Source organism: Pyxicephalus adspersus, chromosome 1, assembly GCF_032062135.1.
Source record: "Pyxicephalus adspersus chromosome 1, UCB_Pads_2.0, whole genome shotgun sequence".
Classification (NCBI taxonomy): domain Eukaryota; kingdom Metazoa; phylum Chordata; class Amphibia; order Anura; family Pyxicephalidae; genus Pyxicephalus; species Pyxicephalus adspersus.
The window spans coordinates 39,828,749-39,855,255 of NC_092858.1; the positions used below are offsets into that span (position 1 = coordinate 39,828,749).

The 26,507-nt window shown below is 35.9% G+C and overlaps 1 protein-coding gene across 2 annotated transcripts in view; it reads right to left on the reverse strand.

The window, feature by feature from the left end:
• KIF5A (kinesin family member 5A) overlaps positions 1–26,507 on the reverse strand; it is a gene marked incomplete in the record, with an annotated part of 86,174 nt that overhangs the window by 44,321 nt on the left and 15,346 nt on the right. For both annotated transcript variants that reach the window (XM_072407377.1, XM_072407368.1), the window contains 5 exon segments: positions 1,844–1,899; positions 9,130–9,178; positions 9,798–9,902; positions 10,719–10,792; positions 11,309–11,396. In XM_072407377.1, the coding sequence (XP_072263478.1) occupies positions 1,844–1,899; positions 9,130–9,178; positions 9,798–9,902; positions 10,719–10,792; positions 11,309–11,396 (372 nt within the window).

Genomic DNA, 26,507 nt, shown 5'->3' on the forward strand with positions numbered 1-26,507 from the left:
TTTTATAATTATTTTTTGAGCACTGATAATACATTGATAGGAAACTGCAATCTCTAATATATACAGCCCAGGTTGTTATTTTGATTTTGCTGGAAAGACAGCAGTGGAAAAGAAACCAGAAACTTGATGTACCCCCAAGTTACCTAAATAAAGTTGATAAAGATGTACACTATACACTTTACTGGTAAAAACAATAAAACTGAAATATTTAGTCATTCATTTTTTGTGTTTATATTACCAAAACCTTTAAACTATTAACCACGATGAAAAGTAAAAACATCTATGGTCTTCCTAGTGTAAGCCATGAGTACTGTGGACCGGTGTCAAAAAATATATAATATTGTAATACAAGTACTGATGACTTTACTTGGAAACAAAGAGTATGTATGTGCAATTTTGCTTTGCTGTAACCATCTGCAGTCAGTGAATGGAGTGTTTCAGTTATAATCAACTCAGAAACTTTAAATACTTGTGATAGCTTGCTATATTGTGCCTACTGTCTAGGCAGTTCGTAGTTGTGTTGAAAGAGAGACAGAATTCTGAATGTAATATAACTGGTAATAAAAGCATGACATTTTAAAAGGGTCTGTCATTGACAATATCACAGTCCAACTTTATTAGACTGTGAAAATTACACAGTGTATTGTATGTATTAATTTAGGGAGAACTGAAAACTATCATTATTAAAATAATCATTTTTCAAATGCAGTATAGCTTTTGATTAAGCCTTGTTGCAAAATGATTGCCTAAATCAGAAAAAAAAATATTGAAAATTCCGTTACATTTTTTGCTCTTTGTCAAGGGCACAATTTGAGCAACAAAACCAGCATGTGTGTCATTCGATTCCTGAGAACAAAGAGACTTAGTGGAATGATACCATGTATTTTGTAGAGGGATTTAGTTTCAGAAAACCAGCATGACATCAATATTTTGTGACCCTGGCTTCCAAGCAAAATCGTACAAATCTGTGCACCTGCCCACATAACATCTTAAGAGAAAAGGATATTGTTGAATTGGTAATGGGCTTTAGGATTATAGTGATTACTGCTAACAGGGACAACATTTACTATGGTGCAACCTATAAATGTGTCTAACTTCTTTGTGTTAAAGCACAGGAATTGTGTTGGTAATACCATATACTGTAGATTGATGGCTAAAATTAAATATACACGGTAGTATCCAGCAAGAGTGGGACAGGACCTTCAACTGTTCAAATCAAGTTCTCCTAAAAATGGACAACAGCAATTAAATCATATACATAAGGAGAACTGTGTGTATCTACAGCAGTTTTCCCCTACAGCAGGTGGTCCCAATAATTCAACATTCACAATAACATGGCATTCCATGCTCAGAATATATTTTCCAGGGTACCCTAAATTTTCATCTCCTAGGGTCCCCTCCTATAACAACAATTTGTATCTGCATTCAGTAATATTTTTAAAGGCAGTTACATGGGTATTTTGTCCACAAATAGATTTATTTTCAACCCTGCTGGCAAAGGTGTTTTTTGTACCTGCTTCTAAAACAGGTGTACAGTTATTTTGGAACCTAACTTATTGAAGTAAAAATTTTAGGAAAAGCTAGTGTAGCGGGTTTACCTTCAGTGGACTGGTATATCCTAGTCATTTTAGCTGGAGTTTTTTTTCAAGTTTTAAAAGCAAGAAAGGTTAACATGTACAGTACGTGTGCAACAGTAAGTGTGCATTAAAATATTATAAAGAAAATATGTTTCTAGCTTGTCTCTTTTCTTTGCACAAAGCTTAAAATTTGATTTGCTAAGTGTAATTACATTCTTGGCCAGAAAACAAAACCACTGAGATAAACAAGTTTAATTCTGTCTCACCTTGACAAATGGAACGCGGTTCTTGTCTTCATGTACCGAGAGGTTTGTTTTAGAGACTGCAAAAAAAAAGTAAATAGATTTTTAAGCTTTTACATTGAAAACAAGACTATGAATATTTCTAGATTATTTTTCATAAAAAAATTATAAATAACTGTGTGCTGTGTAGGAGAGTTAATAATAAAGTGGGCTGCAATAGTAATTACAAAGAGCCAGTAAGTTGAAATACAATAAATATTTTCAAACTCCCTACTATGATCTGTACTTTCCTCCTCCTACAGACTGATCATGTAGGAAAGTGCAAACCTTTGGGCACCTTTTAGGATGTTCCAGGGGTATACAATATGTAAAAGAAATGGTACAATAGGTAGAGGTAGATGTATAGGTAGTCTGGTAAATGCACCCCCTTTTTGATTGGTCAAAAAATCATAGAACATTTTTATTTCAATTTTTATTTCAAGACCACAAAGATATTTAGTGGCATATAAACATGCAGGTTAAATAAACTGTATTCCAAATCTTAACAGTTTTCCAAACTTTCACATCCAGTTATGTTGCAGAAATGTAAATTATTATTATAGATATTATTGAAATGGACCTATTATCACCTTTTAGACATTATATAAAAGAGTGGCTATCCCTTCTCAACTGTGGCAGTAAAGACTTAGGAGGAAACCTGCAGCTCAGGCATGGGCAGAAGGAGCAACCCACAGCCTCCGGGAATGCGTGGCACCAGTATCCCATGAGGCTGTCCAAGATAGGACATGCATCATGCTTTCCTCTTTTCTTTTCTATTTGGAGGGAGACACCTCACTCCATCTCATGCCTGCAACAGTGTGAGATGGGGTGGCATGAGGATGAACCCAGAAGAAAGAGGAAAGAAGATGGCAGTGCTTGACGGAACGGCAAGTGCTGGAAAGAAGAGGAGAGTTGAGTCAGCGCAGGACTCTCTGAACTCAGTTTGGGGATGGATCAAGGGCTTTTCACAGGTAAAGGTACCGGTAAGTAAATTTTTTTGTTAAAGTTCCATTTTAAAAAGGCAAATACACAGGCATCTGATCACCTTTGCACCTGCCTTGCTAAATTTCATAACACAATAGAAATAAGGAGAATGAGTTAAGTTTGGGAGACTGATCTAACTGTATGTAACACAAGAGATATGTACAGGTGTAAGAAAGGCGTCAGTTAACAATAACACTTGTGTCTGTTGGAACGAGCTGGTGTATCCTGAACTAGTGGGAGTTAGGTAAAGTAGTTTAGTTAAGGACTTGTTTTAGGATATAGTAATATGTCTAGTTAGAAGATGGTAAAGGGTTTGAAAACACAAAACTTTGTATTTAGTTTTGGGACAGCATACAGACATATAAGAACCCTTATTTTTTTTAATGTAGTGTTAAGAGTTCCTTTAAGGTGGCGGTTAGGCATCCAGGTAGAAAGGGATAAGGGGTATTTTATTGATAAAAAGATGTCCTGCTACATTACTTGTCAGCATTCTGATGCTAAGAACAAAATGTATTGTCTAATGGAGCCAGACCACATAATGCATAGACTTGCATCTAGTTTCCTGATACAGCTTTGCTGCATGAAATGCTATCACTTTTGACTGAACATATGAAATATTTATTTCAGCTATATCTGAATCTCCAAACTTACAAGCATGGCGATGATTTATTAAAGGGGTTTAGGCTGTTCATTCTGCAAGGGATAATTCTCCAATGTTAGTGAATAAGGTAATGCTTTGTTGACTTCCACCCAATTATGTGCAAACTGAAAACATGTTTTTTTTCATGTGATTGGATATTTTCTTCAAAATGAATTCACTAAGAGAAGTTAACTAAGTGATTTTTTTCTTGCAATTGACCAGCCTTATTTCCTTTAGTAAATCAACCCCATTGCTTCTAATATACTGTTTAAATAAAAGGGTCATTGGGAAGCCACAATATTTTGACTAATTTAGAGTTCAATGCATGGGAAATAGCATCCATACAATATTTTTTTCTTAAAATTGAGACCTACTCTTGCCCACAGACTTCCTCTTTTCTTTGCAACGGGTTTACTTTGGTGCACTATAAATTCCAGGCACTCTGACGTCAGTATATTTATTCCAAGACCTGCAGTCCTGCATTTTAAGCAAGGATGCTGAAGCGCTTGTCCATAACAGAAGTAAAATCTTTTGTAACAAAAGATGAGATAGGTAAAAGGGCTTTGCAATGGTACTTTAAAAAAAACAAGCTTTTAGTCCTTGAAATGGGTGGGGCACTGTGCAGAAGAATGATGTATGTAGTCAATAAAACATTACCCCAAACCTATACTTCCTATATTGAGTAAGCTTTTAAAATGGAGCTATACTTAAATGTTTACATAAATTTGTTAATAATCTTGCTGGTATGAATATATAAAGAGTAACAGACGCCTAAAATACGTCTCCCTCTGCCATCCTCCAACCTTCTTCCCACTAATGAAAGAAAATCAAATTTTATATTGGCTGATCTTCTTTAGCAGGGAACACGTGACTAAATGCCCCGATTGTAGGCTACTGAGGATTGAATTAAGTGATCTGAATCATTTGATCGGTGAGTAGCAAACACCTGTAAGTTAAATATAAATTTCATGACTTAGCAGATTTATTCTTCAAGTGCTTACAGCTATTTTTTTTATATATAAGTAGTGTTGGTCGAATAGCTCAGTGTTCGATTTTTTTTCGAATGATTCATTGAGAGTTCATCTGGAGTTCGCCTGCAGTCACAGCTGATTGGAAGCACTGATAAGTACAGACCGGTGACCGTGGGAACTGAACTCAGATGAACTCTCAATGGAGAAACTCTATTGACAGTTCATCTGGAGTCACAGCTGATTGGAAGCACTAGCGTGCCTCCAATCAGCTGTGACCGCAAGTTCTCACGCTCCCCGGGCTGTACTTATCAACCCAAGGAGCGTGGGAACTGAACTCAGATGAACCTCAAATAGAGAAACTCCATTGAGAGTTCGCCTGCAGTCACAGGTGATTGGAAGGACTCGCGTACCTCCAATCAGCTATGAGCGCAGGTTCCCACGCTCCCTGGGCTGTACTTATCAATGATAAGTACAGCCCGGTGACCGTGGGAACTGAACTCAGATGAGAGTGATTGACTGAGGAAAGGTAAACCCTGATGACAGCTCAAGCGTCATCAGGATTTTCCTTTCCTCAGCCAATCACAGAGCACTAGAGGTGAATGAATGGGGAGACTTGTTCTTATTTAACCTCTAGAACCTGGGGATCCCACACTGACAGTAGGATTCATACGGCTGTACAGCTGTGGGAATCATCCTTTCATTGTGGGATAACCGGTAAAAAAAAAAAAAGGGTTAGTTATACAAATCACACACTTTACTTTACACACACTTTACACACTTTACATTTACACTTTACATTACTTTACCATTGAAGCCTCTTTTTTTTTTTTTGTTTACACATAATTTTACACACGAATTTGCAAAGTTGTTTTTTGGGTTGGGTCTATCTGAATTCGAACAGCCATATTCGCGTCGAATATAGGGACAACCCAAATTCAAACACCAACACTATATATTAGTATATATTGCCAAATGTTTTAATTTTTTAATACTCTTTCTCTGGCCTTTCAGTTTTTTCACCTGCAACCATCATTAATAGATGATAGCAAATCTGCTTTGTGATGTTTTTTTAAGTAAGTCAAGTTAATGGAAATGACAATTTATGTTTTCATTCACAAGGAATATACACATGCAATGTGTTAAAACAAAGTCCAGTTCAAACAATCTTCTGCTCTTTTATGGATTCACAATGGGACGTCACTGTTCAGGATAACACGTAAAGGTCCATTTGTAAGGGGGAGAGGTAGCACATAAAAGGACATTGCTAGGAAATATTCTGCACCACTCCTCCTATTTTATATTTATCACATTCGCTGTACAAATTAGAGCCAATGAAGACTTGTGGCGTGTTCTCGGAATGACATTGTAAAGGATATTTGTGAATAAGAGGAAATCACTGACATTCCCATGCACAGATATTGTGACATGTTTCTTCATCCTGCCGTCACAATTTTATCTGTTATTTATTAGAAAATTAGAACTTCATGCTCTCTAGAGCTCAACCATGATTCCTGACTCCTCAGTATCTAGATGCTATTTGTTAGATTCTAACACTTGACTTGAGCTTATTTCTTTCTGTATCTTTCTTCCGTTTCTATTCCTTCCTTTATATATTTTCCTGTACCCCCTCTGCCTTTATTTTTTAATCATTGAGATGTTCTTTTTTATGCTTCCCAGTTGTCTGTCTCCTAAGGGTACAGTGACTCATCTCTATGCCTTGACATATTCTTATTTGTCAGTTCCTAACAGTAACCCTCACCCTGGATCCCCCACGGGGTTGCACATTCCTAATAGTTTAATTTGCCTTGTGATCCTACAGTCTGTTATTTATTGTTCTTCATTTTCGATCAATATTTCAAATAAATTGACCACAGTTTATATGTTTTCACCAACATACTGTTCTTTTAGTCGTTAGTACTTCCTTTGCACTCTCTTCTGATCTTTCAATTTCAACTGCTTAGTAAATAAGTCACTTAATGTTCTGTATTAGGTTGTGTTAAGCCATTATTAAAGTGACATTTCACAAATTTACCCACTAGGCTGTATTTGGAGTTTATTTTAATGTATTTAATTTATAGAGTCCTCAAGGCTCTCTGTGTATTTAATATTGTGAACAGCATCCATGAAGAATAAGTGCTAGGACATCAGTAAAGCCAACAGTACTATAATCATTCTGTTAACCTAGTATTGAAGACAGAGGTCCAAGCACTTTGTAGCACGACTACTCAAAAAACTAACATTACATGGGTAATAGGTATAAATATATTGCTGCACCAATGTTATTCCTATATGATATACTCTAAGACTATACCTAAAACAATACCATTTAACCTGCAGATCCTAAAAATGTATATATTAAAAATAACAAAATGATAGAATTCCTATAACAGGCACATCTTACCAGCCTCAAGTAGGTTGCACTAAAGCTCTAATTTCATCAGTGTCATGGTTCAGAGATTGGCAGGTTTCACTGAATGTATAATCAGCTAAATGCTCATTTACATAGACTTTACTATGTCACATAATAAATATCAGAACAATGTTTATACAGTAAGGCCATTCGCTGGCAGCTGTCTTTTTGTGTACCAGCCTATCAACATATTAATCACTTGACTAGTACACTGTGCTGCATAACTGATACAGTAGTCAGCAAACCAATACCTGCTGCAATTGGCCCAAACCTTTATTGGCAAAATGACATAGTGCAATTAAAAACTGGGGATTTACTAACGCATTCCAGCAAATCCTGAGACCATAGTTATGTTACTTTAATTGAAGTTTACTAAAATTTAAAAGGGCAGATCTCTATATGGGATATGTAATAGGACAAAAATTGTAATTCTTTTAGCCAAATTGCACAGTATTCAGACTATAAGGACACGCTGGCTGTAAAACATGTATGTGTTCCAAGATCATCAGAGCTATAAAAAATAAAGCACAAAGCAAGCTGTATCCAATGTTTGCTTTTTAGGGCTTTGTTTTCATAAAAATCTAAGACCCTGGAAAGAGACAGGGGTTGATAGAGTGGGAGAATATTTCTCATACATGTATAAAGGGGCAATATAATGCAGTTTACAGAACAAACAATCCCAGCACCCACCTTGGGGCTCATGATCCATAGTCCCTACAACCCATGAAACCTGTGCAAGCATGGGAGAACATGCAAGCACCATTGTAACCCTGGTTGGGTTAGAACCTAGAAGAATTGCAAGACTAGATTGCTAACCAGAGACTAACTGGACCAGACAACCAGTCACAGACAACCTGTCAGTTATTCAACTGGTTTTCTACTGGTTCTAATGTAAACCACTGCAGAGTTAAACAGCAATGAAGTGGTGGTTGTGTATGATACCATCATAGGATATAGCTTACGTACATGGAATATACTAACAATTGCAGTTTGCTATGAAATATATGCTGCGGTGTCCAAATGTATGCTAGCAAAAGCCACTGCTTTGTGTTTATCAAACCTGTTAACATTTTAAATGTGCATACCATAGCAGGAATAAAACCAAATCAAATGTACACAAGTTTTATTAAAGGAAGATCATATTTGTAAAAAGCCTCATTGAACCATACAGATTTTATTTTGAAGTATCTGACAAACACTTTCTAGGAAAAGCAATACACATTTAACAATGGTGTACAGTTATATATAGAAACAATAGCACTGTACATTTTGTTTTAGTAAATAAGGCCCAGTGTGTTTTGTTCATGTTTCTCTTATTTCAGCTAAAAGAAAATCCATCACTGCACTTAATTTAAAAGTTTCAAATAATGTTGACCTACTCTGCTTTATTCCTATGATCTATGTTTTTCCCTTTTTAATTGGTAGAAATGTGAAAGCAGACAGACAGATCAAAAGATATCCATGTATGCACATTAGCCTAAAGCACACCATAGATGTAAAAGATGTCTGCCTGTCCTTGCAAAAACTCTGAAATCATCCGCTATCCTAACCCAATGCTGATAGCAATAGATTGGCAGTACCTCTCATCCTTAATTCTTCACAAAAGGATGTTAGGTATAAGAGCCCTCTTACAGGGAAATCTTGCAAAGATTGTTAAACATTTCTCTTAGTAAAAATGAATGCCTCAGACTCACTAAGGTTCCGGGTTTTACTCTTTACATTGAAACAGGTAAGTGTGTAAAATCTCTGTTTGTCTCTCCTCTAGAGATACTACATACTGTAAAATGAAGACTCAAATTTAATTATTAATTCCCTTAAAATGATAATAACAAATGAGACCCAGAACTTTAAATGAGACTTAAACAGCCACAGATGATACAATGGTGGTACAGTGGATGATGTAAAGAATTTACATAACCGTTTGTTGTCTTTATATTCTACTATACCAATCAAATATCACAAACAGTACAGGATTGCAAAAATAAAAAAAACAAACAAAAAAATCTTTAAACAATTTAAAAAGTGACTGCCACATAAGGGTCTACGTTTATGTTTTTACACATAATTGGGTTAGCTTTTTGGGTTGTTCTTAAAAAGATATAAACTCTGTGATCTTTACTCATACTGCTATATTCTATTGTACCGCACATCTCTATTGATTAGCCCAAACATTTTAACAGCACTTTCTGTACTGACAATCAGACATCTAAAAACTTGGAGAAATGTTTATGTCTGCTTGCAAATTTTCTGGGTTTAAGCTACTTACCATCCAGCAGATCTCTTATTTTATCCAGGTAGATCTCAAAATAGGAAACCTAGACAAACATAAAACAGTAAATGATTAGGACTGATGGTTGACAAAAATGCTTTAAATTACATGACCCTGAAGATAGATAGCACAAAAATTACTTAAACTCAGGCGGTCAGTGAAATAAATCAGCGAGATACTAATGCTAAACAGCAAATACAGAAGCTGATTAGCCCTTACCGCCTTGAGGAAGTGTGCCATAAGTCATGAAATGTGTGAGAATATCATATCTAAAAGGGACTAGCATAGCGATTGCAAGGTTGTACTTTCTTTATATATTGTCTGATTACTGCAATGTTTATGTTTTCCTTATTTATAGACTAAATAATGAAAGGTCTTTGTTTGTTTTTTATTGGAGGATACAGAAAGAATGACATTTTTTCAGAAAGAGAAATATACATAAACAATTATAGTAAAGCAAAACATAAACAATGGTATACATATAATGACTATGGCAGAACTTGGTCATGCAAAACAATACATTTCTTTATTGTTCTTGGGTGACCTGGCTAGATTTTTTTGATAATGTGAAAGTAATATTGATGGAAAAACTATATGTCGTCCAATTATATTGCAAAAAAAGCTGATCTATTTATGTGATTCTTTAAAGCAAACTGATACTTTACCTTGATATGGAATTCCAGATTTTCATCCATGGAGTAGATGTGGTTAAAGATATCTCTGGCAATTCTTGGTATTATTCCCATTAACTGGGGATCGTGAAGCTTGCCCTGAAGAAAAATGAGAACTGTCAGGTTTTTTTGTTGGTATATTTTTGAAAATATATATATATTTATGTATTTCACCCTTTAATACATTATATGTATTATGTATTTCACCCTTTGTCTTTTAGTTTACTATGTATTCTGCTTATTGAACAGATGATAATATTTTATGTTTTTTTGTAAAGGGCCATTAAAACTAAGACCCTTCGTAATTTTTTGGCATGGTCATATAGTTAGTCTGGTTCCCCTTGGTTATGTCAAGCCTGGCACCCTGGTGTACAGGGTAAGGATTGAACCTCTCCTAAGCCTTCTATTACACTTTTAGACTCTGATCTGGCATGGCTTCCTGTGACTTGGCCATTCTGGTAACTGCCACCCCCTTGAGATTATTCTATATGGCAAACGAGGGGAACTCTTATTGGAGAGTGGATGGCCTATTTGAAAGGCTTGGCCAGTAACAAAATGGTTGAAAAATTTTGGTAATAATAGCCATAAAATAGAAGGCATTTTGTGCTGCTGCACTTAGACTAGATTGAATATTACAAGTTTAAAATAGACTATGGATTCTCTGTAACAAGTCAGTATACAAAAGTGTGTCTTTCAAGGTAAATTTCATGTGATTGGTTTAATTGTGAATGAGGACTGAATATCAAAAATGTCTTCGATATCACTGGCAGGTATATTTGTATATTTTACATGGCTATCCTATAATTAACATAGAAGACCAGAAAAACCCAAAATTTACTTTAGCCTTGAAACCCACTTTAACAAATCTTGAAATGTATATTTTTTCTTCATACTGTGTATACAACCTACACTTACCTCCATGGTGTGGGTCTTCCCAGAAGAGGTCTGTCCATAGGCAAAGATAGTCCCATTATACCCTGCCAGCACATCTGTAAGGGAGGAAAGTACATATCACCAAAAAGTACCACTATCATAACCAGGGACGTGATTTATAATGAGCGATTAGTATTCAGAAAGAAGCTTTAGTTTTCTAACATTAACATCAATTTTACACAGCAGTATGTATTTTTTCATGTATAAAGAAACTAAAATTACAATTTTCTAACAACACATGAGTGATATGACAGGTTAGTGAACAACCAGTCCCTTATACATTAATCTAGATAGTGGTGACTCTTTGTACTGCTCCCTACCCTCTCTGGCTATAAACCAGTATTTGGCAAAAAAGGTAAGTGTTCATGTTATACAAATACCTGACAATGCAGACATCAAAGGACAGAAGGATTGTGCCTGAATGTCTGAACATCTTTTGACAACCTTGAATATTTCTTTGTCTATTTCTAGAAATTTGATGTCTAAATGCTAGCTCTACTAGTCAGCTGTTAAGGTTATCATTTAACATAAATTAAATAAGTTACTTAATGATAAGAGGATAAAGCATTTACCTTTAACAATTTGCATGGCACAGGCATGGTAGACTTGCTCCTGAGTCGTATTTGGAGGAAACACTCGGTCAAATACATAGGGTTTTCCCTAGGAAAGATAACATAAAATGTTTTACTATAACAATATAACGAAACAGACAAAGCAGAAAAAACTCTTTGTTAAAAAACACAATGTAAAAGTAGGATTTTGCTAAAATTTAGTGTTATATATATTTTTTCAAACTGCTTTATATAGTCAAAAAGCATGTTATATAATACTGCTTCATATATCTGTTTCATATGTTATATAATACTGCTTCATATATCAAGTCAAAAATGATGTTATATAATATAAATAATTGGTTTTGTCTCAATAAAAAATCCAAGGTTACCATATTAATTACTGTGATACAGGTTCAAAGATGTGTGCCTGTTTAATACCAGTATGAGCAATTACACACAGCATGAGATTAGCTGGTCCCCAATGACTGAAAATAAAACAAATGTAAATTACTCTTTTTGAAGTTCGTAAATATTATGCATATTGATTTTGTCTGGTGGTCACAGTTCTTTGTGTGCCTCAAACACTAGTCTCAGTTCTGCCAACATAAACTAAAATAGTTTTGGGCTAGGTTTAATTATTTTTTTTAAGTTTACAAGAATTTTACTAATTTTTTTTTAGTACATACAAAATCATATGGTTAGTTTTATTTAATTTACTATATAGACAGCATAGCTTTTGTGCTGTTTCTTTCTAACTGAAGCTCTGTTACAAAACGGGGAAACGGGAATGAGTCGCTCTTCTGATCTATTCAGCTGTAAGTGCAATTCAAGGTTAAGCTATTAAGTTCTGTAAACAATGGGCTTTTTCAGCAAAACAATTAGCTAGGGATACAGGTAAACAGGAGCTTAGAGCTGAACCTGCTGGCTAGAAATAGCAAACATAAAATATTCACATAACATGTTTCAAATCTAACTGAATAAAAAATTAAAATATATACAAATGCATTAAATATCTGCCTTAACCTCCCTGGCAGTATGAATACTAGGTATTTTTAAATGTAAAAGCAATTAAAAATACTTGGTATTTTAAATTTCCCGCCTACCAGCCCAGCGGTCCCCCCCTCCAGACACACACTAGTGAGCAGATGCCCGGCTGACATCTGCTTCCCTTGGCCTTGCGTCCTCAATGTTTACACGCCGGGGACGCAGATGCCCGTCCAACATCACTCGGGGAAGAAGATGCCCGGCATCGCTGGAGGATGCCGCTGGAACGTGTAAACCAGGTAGGACTTTTAAACCTCCTGGAAATTCCTGCCGAGTGTGGCTCAGGGTTACCGCTTTTGGTATGGAAAATTCACCCCGAGCCACACTCGGGAATACTGCTAGGGAGGTTAATAATTTACAAAGACACCCAAGGCATACCAAATCGATTCAAACAGTGGAATACTACCAGGGTGGAGTAGAGTAGAAAATTGTTGTTTTTTTATAAACTAGTTCAAATATAGTTGAATCTCATTTATTGGATGTCATTTAATTTGCTAAGAGCATTGGCTCTAATTTATTAAAGCTCTCCAAGGCTGTTGAGGATAAACCCAACTCAGTGAAGCTGCGTGATCCAGCAAACTTGGAATGTATCTGGTCCAGGATTCAAATGACTTTGAAGAAATCCATTCCAGGTTTGCTCGGTCACCCAGCTTCACTGATGTAAGTGTATCCTCTCCAGTTTTGGAGAGCTTTAATAAATTAGGGCCACTATGTATAATCGTTTTATAAACTAAACTCATCCAAACTACAAAAGGAAAGACTGATCTGTCAAGAGATACTGTATAAGAAGACACAAGTGAATGCCCACCAAATTCCAATGTAACACTAAACAACACTGAAACACTAAAAATATGCAAGCTATCTTTTCTTATGTTTCATATTATCCATTTATTAATAACTTCATTATGAAGTAAATTGTAACTGAATCAAATCAAAGGATCATAATATAGATTATCTCTAGCTAAACCCATATATTTGACCTCAAGCTATAAAGATATTACTCCAATAATTAATATCCAATCAATTATTCATCCATCCTTCTGGTGTAACACACAATTACAGCCAACAGATCAGTCTTGTGATGCTCCCGGCCATCATGAATTAAAGTGCCACAAAGCAACACTTTCCATAATTGGGTAACATGAGATAATCTGCAGAACCTTGATTTTGCTCCAAAGCTTACTGCATATCTGTTAAAACTGAACAACAGCCATCTAAAAAATGTTATTTACTGCAGCTGGAGTAACATTTTGTTCTCTGAAAATGTAATTCCTATATTAACTCCTAACTTCTCACTGGCTTCAGTTTCTGCTCAAAGATCGGCTTCTTTTAAGCTGTCTGGTTGCATAATGGTAATTCAGGCACTGCCCCGGGGTAGAGATTTAGGAATAATATGCTCTGTCCCCTAAACAACAGCCACAACATGATTTGTAAATGTATTTAACAGTAGGGGCATGCTGGTGGCTGCTGGTGTTAATTGTGAAAGCCGCAGTTACTAACTGGATTACTTTCTAAAAGACCAACTTGAAAAAAAATGATTCTTGGTTTAGGCCAGTGGTTGTCAATTTACAAGAGGGTTTCAACAGCCATCACCCAAGAACCACACATAATACCTAGTATATGTAAGGCTACAGACAACTGCAAAAAGGAATAAACAGATGGGAGATTTTAAAGCAAAATGTAGTGATTATTTTTACTTGCGTAGCATAGGAAAACAATAATTCAGAATTACGCTTTTGAACAACATTCAACTGAACAAATGGACATTATAACATGGATGAAGTTGTCAAGGATAGCATGGCGTCTCTGTTCCCAACGCGTTTCACTATACGGCTTCCTCAGGCATGTTGAGCAGCTAGAGACAAGACTTTTTTTCCCCTATCTCTAGCACTTATAATAAGTTGTAAAGTTTTCATGAGTTACAAATGCATTTCACAACATAAATCTAGGAACCAGATTTACTATATGGGAACACATGTCTGAGAAGGACCTAAAGCCTGGAGTGTGACTGCTGTAAGCCGTTACCCTGGGATTATATACCCATGGATCACAAGAGACTGTACTCTGATATGTGGCTGTGTCTGGCTGCTGCTACGCCTGAAATATGGTCAGTTTGTTGGCTGAAATAAAGCCCCAGCTAATGTGTATTTGAAAAACTGTAAGAGAATGACCTGTTTATGCCGAATAATTTTGTTATGCTGTAACAAAGTATTTAAGTTTTGCAAAAAAAATGGATTTTAAAGGATCTGTATGAACATTGTGAATGTGGAATGATCTCAGTCCCTGGAATATTACAATATATTTAAATAATATATAATTATTTAACTAGAAATGTCTTGTTCTGTATTTTCATTCAGGGCATTCTTTAAGTGGTTCAGGACATCATCATTATGTAAGACCCTTTGTTAGGCTTCACAAACAAAGTAAATCATATTTTCCCATTATAATTTTGTATCCAAGGAAAAGTTCCTTCCATTGCTTTCTGTGTTCCATATGGCAGACTATTTTCTCTGCCTCCTACAGCTTTCCAAGGGACTAATTTATTTGAAGGTCTTGCTTGGTCTCTCAGCACAGTGTGAAATAAACACAGCTGCCATTCTGCTTGGCACCATAAACTATATTATGGCCAATCATGGTGTCACTCACGGCCTGTACTTATATTATACGGCTTTGTACCTGCTAGTAGGCCCATCTTTGTTTCTTATGTCTAAGACTGAAATAAAAAAGGGTTGCTTTATAAGAGCAGCATTGAGCGACAGAGGAAACCACTGAATATTTCACAGAACACAGCGGTCTGCTTGGGGAGTGCCATTTGCATATCGCTGATTACACATCCTCAGGGTGAGGCTATATTTCTCTGCCTTGCCTAAATCAATGGATCTGATGGAAATCTGTCTTCCCGGAGGCTGTAGCTGGCTATAGAAGGGAAATCAGCACCGGGAGCTGCCCTACCCTGAGATTTCTTCTTTTTCCACAGGGACCCAACCACCCTGACACCCTATTAGGGTCAGCAGCAATAACCGGCTATATGCGCAGACTGTGAGCTCACTGCAAATTATGTACAATGTGACAACAGAAAGGACAAAATTAGAATATACACAGGAGATTGTTATAGCTGACTGAATGCAATATAAAAGTCACACTAGAAGCAGCAATGTTTTTTATCTGTGTTTTGCGCACATTCAACTATCTATCTTCTCTGTCAGGAAGTATTTTTTAACTTAAATTAATTTAACAAGCTTTGTCCTTGGTCACCTGCATATAAAAAAGGGATCTAACTAGAAATCTTTGCAATAATTTAATAAAATAAAGTAATTATAAAAGCTTCTAATATCACTAATAAGTAGCTGCATGAACACTTGTTATTGCAATCCTGTAATCAATATTACAAATGACACACCTGTAAGCGTGTAGATGCAATGAGTGTGTATGCTGGACGAGGGAGACAGTCGAATTTAACATCATTATATTGTATCTATGGCTGGCGTTTTAACTGCATAAAAGCAAGACATTTCCTGAGATCTAATTTCCTGCCACAGGCTCGAAACATGAAACAATATTTCTTGCAAATAAGGCTGGAGTATATCTAAACTTCAAATAATTACCCTCCCCCAGAACAAATCAGTGGAAAGCCAATTGCATTTTGTAATCATATATGCAAGCTTAATTACCCAGCACAGTGGTGAATCTGCAAAAAAAGGTATAAGGGTAAATACACAAATGACTAATGCACAAGTAGCCATATTTAGGTTTCACTTGCTGTGTTTTTATTTATTTTTATACATTTTTGAAGGTTTGTTAGCTCATATGCTAACATTTACTGTTGGTTGAAGCCATGTAGCCTTCTTTGCATATTATGCTGGGCTTTACAGAAATAAAGCTTGGCAATGTTTCATGCTTGGATTTTAGAAATATTTCTTTACCCGATTAGTACTGAGCATAGCAGGGCAGAAGAACATATAACACTACACATCCATAAAAAAAAAAAAAAACAGGAAAGCAGTGTAGAATTGAGCATTACTAGGAATATTCTAGTTTATCCCAACCTCACTTTCACTTGCTGGGTAACTAGGTCTACATGCAGAAAACATAAAAAAAGCCATATAAACTAAAGAAGTTAATAAAGTTATAAAGTATACATGGTTAACAAAATACAACATTTTTCACCATAATGGTCTTCAAGACTGCAGAAATCTAAGTTTTGGAAAAACCCTTTTATTTTAACGTAACCCCTATACATTTTATCAATAAAAGTAACCTTTATAATGTATAAACTAGCATTACTAGTAAAGCATATTTTCTTTGTGTCTGCACAGGACCAAGATTCATACAGTGCCTATAATTCTCTTCAATTAATGTTACCTCAACCCTTGAAGGTGCAATGCTTTATCAAATATCACGAACTACGGTGGCCCTAAAGTCTTTTGAATTTGATAATTAGGTATGTCGAGTTTAGAGCTAGAAGTGGTGGGGACTAATGATAACTTGAAGAAAATGTAGAGACTGTATACAGCTCAGCCCTGAGTCATAGGGTCTTACCAGGGAAACTGTTGAAGGCCAAAATACTTTTTTTTTATACCCTAGCCTTTAGCTTAGTATACGTAATACAAAGTAGTAAAACAGAATAAACATATATCACATGTAAAAACAACATGAAATGAAGATTTTGTTTTGTAATTTTTGGCATCTCAAAGGCAAAAACACAACAATTCCATCTACGTCCTGTTCCTGTAAGCACTGTTCCTGAATATATATTGTGTTACAGAACATTCTTTGCCTCTAAATGGATTTGTAATCAATACGGAAGCTTCAAGCTTCAATTCGAAATGGAATGAAAAACAATTGTTAAAAGCACTTTCAATCAATACGCAAGCAAATTATAACACAGAGAATGCCTATTTGTGTTGTGCTTTAAGTGGATTTCCATGACATGTTACCATTCTCCTCCACTAAGACTGCATGTTACCCATAAAACAGTCCATGATAATCACAGTACACCAAAATGACAGGTTCGATCAACACAGAGAGACCTTAAAAATGTGCTTCTATATTTTTTGTATTATTGAAAAATAGAAGGAAAACAAATTGCCTTATTGTGTAAATCCACATAAAATTGCTATGTTAACCTCTTCAGCAAGTATATATATATATATACATATATATATATATATACCGTATTTAAAAAATGCTATATAAATATTTTTGGTATTTTAACCTAGACCTCAGGTTATTCTCTCTACATCTCAGGGTAATGGGTGTCAACTCCTGGGAGCTGATATATAGGTAACAAGAAATATTGGTACACTTGATTATTAGGATATATGGTTACCATGACCCAAATACTGCAACAATTCTTACACTTTAGTATTGTGATAAAAGGTTTCCAATCACTGAACAACAGGGTGCATAATAACCTGATATTTACATTCACAAAAATCAATGGTGGGAGCACAAGACTGGGAAATACATTGTTTTCAAGCGTTAGTATTACAATATAGTGTTGAAATAGAAGCCACAATCTGAATTTAAATGGTGGCAGGGGGCTGGCAAGGAATGATCACTTCTGAATTCTTTATATACCCACAGTTTTGTGGTATATGGCACTATCCCAATATACAATCACAATCTCTGTATCATGATATGATTCTTGCCAAATCACAGCCCTACTGATGTCATGGTAAGTGACCTACTATGGGGCCAGTTGTGCATTAAATTTACATTGAAGGTGAAAAGCTGCAGGATTTGATTTTTATTTTGACATTCCTAGAACTTCTGCATCAGGGGAAGAGTTTGCTGTGTTTGTAAAATGTTTACTGCGTACCTGTGGAGAGTACATTGTGTTACCGTTGAGGGGGTCACTCTAAATCAGTAAGTGTGCATTATGCAGCAGAGGGACCACAATTGGCTACAACTAGGGGAGATATTGTATGTCTTCGGGAGGGTCCACTGTGAGACATTTAGAAATGCATATTGTGCATATGAAAGGACCACTGTGAGCCACTTAAAGCTTCCATGTGAGCTCTTTAAAGGGGCCACTGTAAACTATTGGAACCTTTAATGTATGTATCTTTCATAGGCCATGGTGGTAGTACATGTGAAATGTGCATTGTGTTTCCATGGAAGGGGAGTTCCAGTCTGTGGAGGCTGCATGTCGTCTATGAAAAATACGCATGTTTTTTGTAAGATTATGAAGGGGCAATTTGCACTGCATTCCTTTCGAAATGATTGGAAGATGTATTGCGTCTATGGAATGCGCATTGTGTTCCTTAGCGTATGGCCAATGTGAGATGATAAAAGCCACACTATGTGCCCATGAAAAAGGCTAATGCCTGTGTTGAAGCCACACTGCAGCCTATGGAGAGTGCATTGGGTTCCCTGCTTAAGCTGAATCATGATTTTATAGTATTTGTAAATGTGTTCATATTACAAAGTCCTTTTCCAGTTATTTGTTAAAAGAGGTAAAGGCTCCCTATGAGTGCACACAATGAAACAAGTGTAGGCATCTGACAAAGTTGTTATTACAGACACTTGTCAACCAGTTTTCCATAGCCTTGCCCTATTGGCTTGACACATATTTCAGACAAGAAGATTACCAGAAGAACCCCACAGCATCAGCATTTGACAAAAGGGCTCCTTTTAAATAAATTCTGGAACACAACATTACTCATTAACACTACAAGCTTTCACTATTCCATGTTTCTGCCCTTGAGCTCCGAAGCTGAGGCTTTGATGCTGAATGGTGTTCTCATACTTCTTCCTTATTTGTGTACCTCTCCCAAGTGCTGCAAATCACTCCCACGGAGGAGACAAATACAAAGGGGTTATCTGATCCTCAGTGAAACTGTTCCTTATGCTTTTAATATAAGAAAAAGAAAGTAACTGGCACAATAATAGTTTGCATGACTAACCAGTGGGACTACAAGATCAATTCTGTCAGGCACAAAAAAAACCCTAAAGAATTGTAAAATGTGAGATCTCGCTTTAGAAGTAATACAAATCCACCCTCGGCTTGCTACTTTAGTGAAATCATCAGAAATTTGCACTGCTCATGTCTCATGCCACCCTAATAAAAAGGCTGCAGCTGGTATTTTCTAGAAAATATCTGAATAAAAGATACCATAATCAAGTCAATAACAAAAGACCTATACTGGAGGTCAGAACTAATGCCAGTTCACAATGTGAATATTATGTTTAAAGTTTTGTAAAGGAAACTTTTGGAAAATGAATGCTGTGCAGAATGCAGGTGAATTCAATGGATTCTCCTTCTGTAAAATTATAATTCATCAGTTGCCGGTTCTTCGTCACCATAATTTGTTGTCATGGAAACGTCATCCCAACGGAGGAGTTTATTAGGCTAATGCAACCAGAGTCTGAAACCGAAGGCTTACCAGTCTCCCTCCTATCAGCTCTGTTCAAGATGGGCTTTTATATAATACTCATCTTCTTTGTCTAGCACGCTCACTGCTCTACAAGCATTAGATTATTATATCCAGCTTTATAAATAGATTTCTTGGCATTACATTGACATCTTTATGGAATCCAACACAAAGCAGTCAGAAAAATATAGTTTTCTTTTTTTTTGCAATAATTTTTTAAATAAATTTCTTAAACTCAGAGGAAAACCTAATTTTGTGTAATCAGTCACCTTTTATAACCACTATTATATAAGCTATTATGACATTGAATTGTGCTGTAACCAGATCACCTATCTATATACCAAGAACTGAGCATGTCAGTGGATAGCCATTCATGGCCAAAAAAAGATTAAGCTGTCTGCCAAATGATAATTGATCCATGCAGCAGGATATGAATGTTAAATCCCTGACTTCATAATCATATTAGCCATGTACTTCCAAAATGAACTTTCCGGTTTATTCTACTGCAGCTCTGTTCATTATCTAAAACAATCTAAATATGCAGTGCTGAAGTTTACAAAACTAAGGACAAAGAAGCGATTAAGATTATGGCAAGAAAAAGTGATACAATATTTGCAAAGGAAAATTATCCCCCATTGTATGTGATTTTTGCTACAACTGAGAGCTATGCACTTATCTATGGGAGCTAGATATACATCCAGCTAGTTTTTAGCAGAATAGTCTTTTTCAATCATTTCTTAGGATGGGTCATTCCAAACTTTATTCAGTGGCTGGTAGTGCTCATTTTTGTATCTAGTTTGGGTGTGACTTAAAGCAGATCTAAAGTTCTGTTCTGGGGAACAGAAGAAAGAAAATGGAATGAAGACAAGTAAGCATAAAAAATTAAAAATTACAATCAGGAAGGTAAGGTTATTCTATTGCAGAAGGGCCATTTCCTGTTTCCTTTGCAATAAAGGACCTCCAATTTAAAGCATAACTCCAGGCACAAAAAAAAACGATACGCTGCATAGCTAATTAAAACATAAAATGAAAAAGCCCAATCCAGGAATTTCCCCCACTGTACTTTTTTCTGCTACTGGATGGTCTGAATCCTATAATCAAACCTTTTCCGTGCACTTCCACTCAGCCCAGGTCATCCTGCATCCCCAGCCTAATAATGGACAGTGAAAGGATAAAAAGCTTAATGAGTCCACGCTGCCTATTTTTTCTGTACAGGGACTGACACCAGGTCACATTCAGGTACTTACTTTAAATGTATTTATTACGTAGCTGCAGGCAATATTTCTTTAGGTCTCACTTCTAATTTCTGTGTTCAAAACAAAAGAATAACTTATGATGGAAAAGGAGGATGAAGCAGACAGTGTAGACAGCTTTGGGCAGAAGTGACGTAAATAATTACCTGCAAGCAGCCAGATCCAAGCTCATTTGTAACAAAGAGATAATAAATCTTTGACAAGTTGGACTACTAGAATGAATTATAATATTTATAGGAGTTAATTTATACAGTAATTTATTTTAATAGCCTAAGCACCAGGAAATCGCGGCGTGATATCCCTGTGATTAGTGAAGATGTATCTCCCTATCTTCGCATTCTGCAGTAGGATAAGAGTGACAGAATATGTCTGTAGAGTACGGCTGACATTTGTACTAAAGGGACCACACTCTGAAAGCCACCACTAACTTCAATATTTCTATTCTCTAAAACAGATTTCCCTTGGTGTTCAATTATAAAATCCATTCTTCTCTGTAGAATATGTTACTAATATGAAGCAGATCTCCTTTTCATAAAATTAAGCTTTACTGAAAACAATGAAAAAACATGTTATGTGAACATATCCCATAGTAATGATATATCTACTCCACAAAAAAAGTCTGCGTACTTATGTTTTAAGTATTTTATTTAATATTAGTATAATTTATTCTCATTAATGAAAGCTGTAAAATTATCATCATCCGATACTCCTCTGAGATCCCCTCTGTGTTGGGTAAGTAATGCAAGAAATGGGTAGAAGCTCAGATATCCAAGACACAAAGAGGAGTGTCAGCCCTATAGATATTAGTTAATAACTCTGTAAAGAAAACCCTTATCAGATCAGAAAACTTCTGATCAATAAACATCTTGCTTGTTTGAAAAACTTAAATTTAATTAGTGTAAATCAGTTACCATCCTAATTAGCCTATAAATCTAACACTATTACATAACTAGAACCTAATCAATTAAAACCTATTTATAGCAGAAACAATATTTTTAATTAATACACATTGAAAAGCTCACCTAGGTTTATGTCTGCAATATAAGTCTTAATATATATATATATATATATATATATATATATATATATATATATATATTAATAAATATGTCTGCAATTTATTATATATAATATAATATACCCCATAAGATCAGGGTTCTCTGTGATCATGTACTGAATGTAAACTAGGAAACACAAAACAGTGTATTTATTAATATTAGAATTACAGGAAAAGTTTAGTGTTATGCACACATCAACATCCCTCACTGTATGTGCCAAATAATCCTTTTACTTCTGTACAAACCAGGTTTGCAGTGCTAATACAGAAAGCAAGTTATACATTATTTATGGACACAATCAGATTTAGATTTCCAAAGCACTTACTCTCAACATGTCATAAAATTCACCCTGTGAAATTCTGTTACCAGTGTTATCAGTGCTTGGATTTAGCAAGTCTCTTATTTACATGTGTGCCTTAGGGCCATGTCAGACACACCATTCTGGAGCACCGATTTTTAACAGTTAAAGCATTGCAATCCTTAGAAATGTTGTTGATAGGAAAATATTAAGTGTAGTCAATTAAATGTGTGTCAAATTTCAAGCAATTTGTAGCTTGGTAATTAATGTGCTTAGTTTTTGCAAAAAATGCATAAAAATGCACATTGTGAGAAGTTGACTATTTGAAGTGAAATCAGAGTAAGCAGTTTTTGAACAACTTTGCAAGACTGAGCTAGACTTCTTCTTTAAAAACAACTAGTTCACTTTACTGCAGACTTGTGTTTACCCTACTTTTGCTTCCCCTCTACATACCTAGCTACCAGTATTGAAAGTAAAGCTTTGTATAAGTCATCCAAAATAGATTGTTTGACTGATTTGCTCATTAGGATTACATGCACCTCAATAACTGAATGCGTGACAGTAGGCAGTGGTACCGGGTTTGGTACTGGATAGTAAAGTGATCATGTAAGTTATTTATTCTTTGTTCCCTTTGAGATTGCTGTCCAATAAAAAAGCCATGTATGTAATGGGGGAGCTGGTAGGTATGTCATTCCTACAGCTTGCATGGAAGATAATGGGTGTGCATTGCTAAATAGAAGTGAATCTGACCTGGCCAAGAATTTTAACTTAACGTTAAAAAAACAGTCAGTGTTTCCAGATACTTGTAGTAGTAGTTTAAAAATAGTATAGTATGCGGTAGTAAAAAAGTAGGGTTATGTAAATGCTAAAATTGGTTGGTATTGAAACTAGGACCAAAACAAATAGGATATGTTGGACTAGTGGTCCATTTAGACATACCTACCAGCTCCCCCATTACATACATGGCTTTTTTATTGGACAGCAATCTCAAAGGGAACAAAGAATAAATAACTTACATGATCACTTTACTATCCAGTACCAAACCCGGTACCACTGCCTACTGTCACGCACGGAGAGACAGAACCACTAGGGAGAGCTATGGCTTGCATGGAGGTAATGTGAGCCCTGAGAAGGGCCAAGGCGCAGAGTCTAAGCAGTAACCAGGTTTTCTCCAGAGCCTCTGATGGTGAGAATGTTGTTTTTTTCAAGCTGGACAGAGGAAACACAGGATTAAGCACCAGGTGAACAGGAACTAGCTCAACAGAACTTGCACAAACACAGAGTGCAATGTGTGAGCTAGCTAAATAACCAGGGCTGGTCACAATGCTTTTTTCTGATCGGCCAGTGGGTTGGACGAAATCGATAAAGCTTGGAAACAGAGGCACCCCCAGCATCAGAACTGCCTGTAGGAGAGAGGCATCTGCGGTTTAGAGGGGAAGGGGTGTCACACCTACCCCCCCCAACACACAATTCATTCTGTCTTATTGTTCTTTTTTTTCACTCTCCCAAAATTCGGACTTGCTACCATCAATCACAGTTCAATCTCCCTGACTCCCTGTCCGAATCCCTGTAATCTCTCCTCAATCGTGTGTTTAGGTATAGGAAGCCAATCATAGCCTCTGAATATTAGGAAGAGGAATAATAGATAGAGAGATTGGGTTTTTTATACATTGTGAGTGATGTAGTATTACAATAAAATTTTGAATTCAATGCAACAAATCACTAAGTAAAACATTTTTCAAGGACAAACTTATAAGAACAAGATGTATCTATATAAATATAAGATGTATCTATATAAAATAAAAGACATTGTTTAAATACTATAAAATGCTGTCACACAGTGCAAACCTGTCAGCTTAGATGAAAAAGCATATGAAACCCTAGGGAAGTAAGTGAAACACTTTATACAATCTTGAAGCAAATACAACTTTTTTGGAGCATATGGCAATACAATGCAGGACAGCTACAAAGCATTCAGAATTTGAAATAACTAGGGCTATATCTTGAACTGATGGCACTGTGACCAAATTAGATCTTTACTGGACAACTCCAGTGAAATCCAGTAACTAAGGTATAAATATAAGTGGTTTCAGATTTCTACATTTTACTACCTTGTATACTCATGAGTCTTTGGGTCTGATGTTTTAAAGTTCTCCAAGGCTGGAGAAATTACACTTTCATCAGTGAAGCTGGGTGATCCAGCAAACCTGGAATGGATCTAGTCGCACCGTTCATGCATCGTGCACTCCCTTGTCGTTGGAAAGGATCGTGAAAGATCCTTTCCAACGACAAAAATTGGCAGTGTGTACGCAGCTTAAGTGTTCACAGATTCTCCTGAATTGGACACTTGAGGATACAGCACTATCACTAACTACACCTGTTTTCCCCTGATAAAGCCGTGCTAAAGGGGACTGCATTCTTTCCCCACCCATATAAGCAAGATAAACATAAACATTTGCCCAATTAGTGATTGCTGTTTATGAGCATAGCTAAGGTACAAAATGCTTGAGCGTGATCGGATCACGCCTGGAGATCCAACTATCATCTACTGTTCATGACTACCTCTTCTCCCTAACCTGTTAGAAAGGCCCTGCTGGTGATTGCTGTTCCAGGCCTAAATATCTAAGAAGCCCTCTTGTACACTCCCTTCCCTTGTCTGCTCCAATACATTCTACATTCAAATCTTTATTTCAATGGTTAATCAGCCGATCCTTTTTGCTTGTAAGGGACCATCTCCTGAGGCTGGTAATGACCTAGAAACACTACCATACAATACTTTACATTATTATTAAAAGAATAAAGAGCATTTCTAAATTCACAAGATACACCTAGACTTGCATTTAATTGTGAACCATGTATGAGTTTCCTTCCTTGAACCCATTAAATTGAGTGTTTATTAAACCAGATGAACAGCATAGCAAGTATTAATTTTCTTTAGCCCAATGAGGCTCTACTGGCAAACCTATTTCTATTTTATAGTTTTTCCATTGTTGCCAAATGAAAAAAAAAACAATACTGAAAAAATTTCCTAATTTATCCTTCACTGAATTTTCAAATTCAACCATTTAAATGTCACTCAGGGTGTTGCACAGTTGCCTGAATAATGTGTCCAAAACCAATTATATTTGTAAACCTTTCAGGAGTGCTGGAGTTAGGCTTTAATTAAAAAACTTAAGGAATGTCTACATTGTACATATTTGTTTTAACAATAGCTCTAGGTTATATCTTTTTGTAATGTATTACAATGTCAACAGTTCTGGCAAATATTGTATTAACAGATACGATATTGTGCAAGATTGCAGATTTTAATTAGTTCAGACCATGCAAAGTTTATCTGCCATTTATTTCTGAAGATAACATTTTATCTTCATAATCATTCCCTGGCAGCCCAGAACACACAAAGTGCTAGCAGCAAAAGAGACAAGAAGAATTACATCTATGGCATAAATACAGCTTTGTACAGTTTACCGCAGTACAGAACATAACAGTTACTGCAGTATGCAATGGTGCATGATGGTTTAAAACAGGAGTGGCTATCTGCTATAAATGTTTAGTAAACAGGAAACTGCAATCATTTTCTCTATTCTGGTCCATTTCAGTTGCTCTTTTAGGAGAATCTTTCCTGTTACTCACAGCCAGAAGCAGCTATTTTAAGAAAGGCTATCTGTTGGGTTATAAGGTTTTGCAAACCTTTGTTTTGATGGAACTGGAATGAATTTATCAAATACAAATTGTTCAAAAGTTTTAATAGTTTTCATTATAAGAATAAAAAAGTATTCAAAAGAAAACATTCATTCCAGGATTGACCACATCTTTGTGCCCTCAAGTTAAACACCTTTGGTTTCAGGGGCCCATGTTTTGTTCACCACCTGGTCAGATCATTACTTTGTTTCGGTTCGGTTTAGCAATCTAACCCCAGGGATAAATGATAGCCTTGTTAATGACAAAATTATTTGTACAGATGTTGCTTCTGATTGAAGTTTATTTAAATCTCAACCAAGCTAAAGATACTTACCTTTACATTATATGGGAGTCTCAAAAAGCTGCACTCTGTAGGAATCTTAAAAACTTTACCTCTCATTCAAAAAAATAACATACTTAACTCATTGAATCAAAACTCAAGGAATATAGTGACCTTGTGACACAAGTAAGAAATCCCCAATCTAACTTAAGGCTGCAGATTGAATC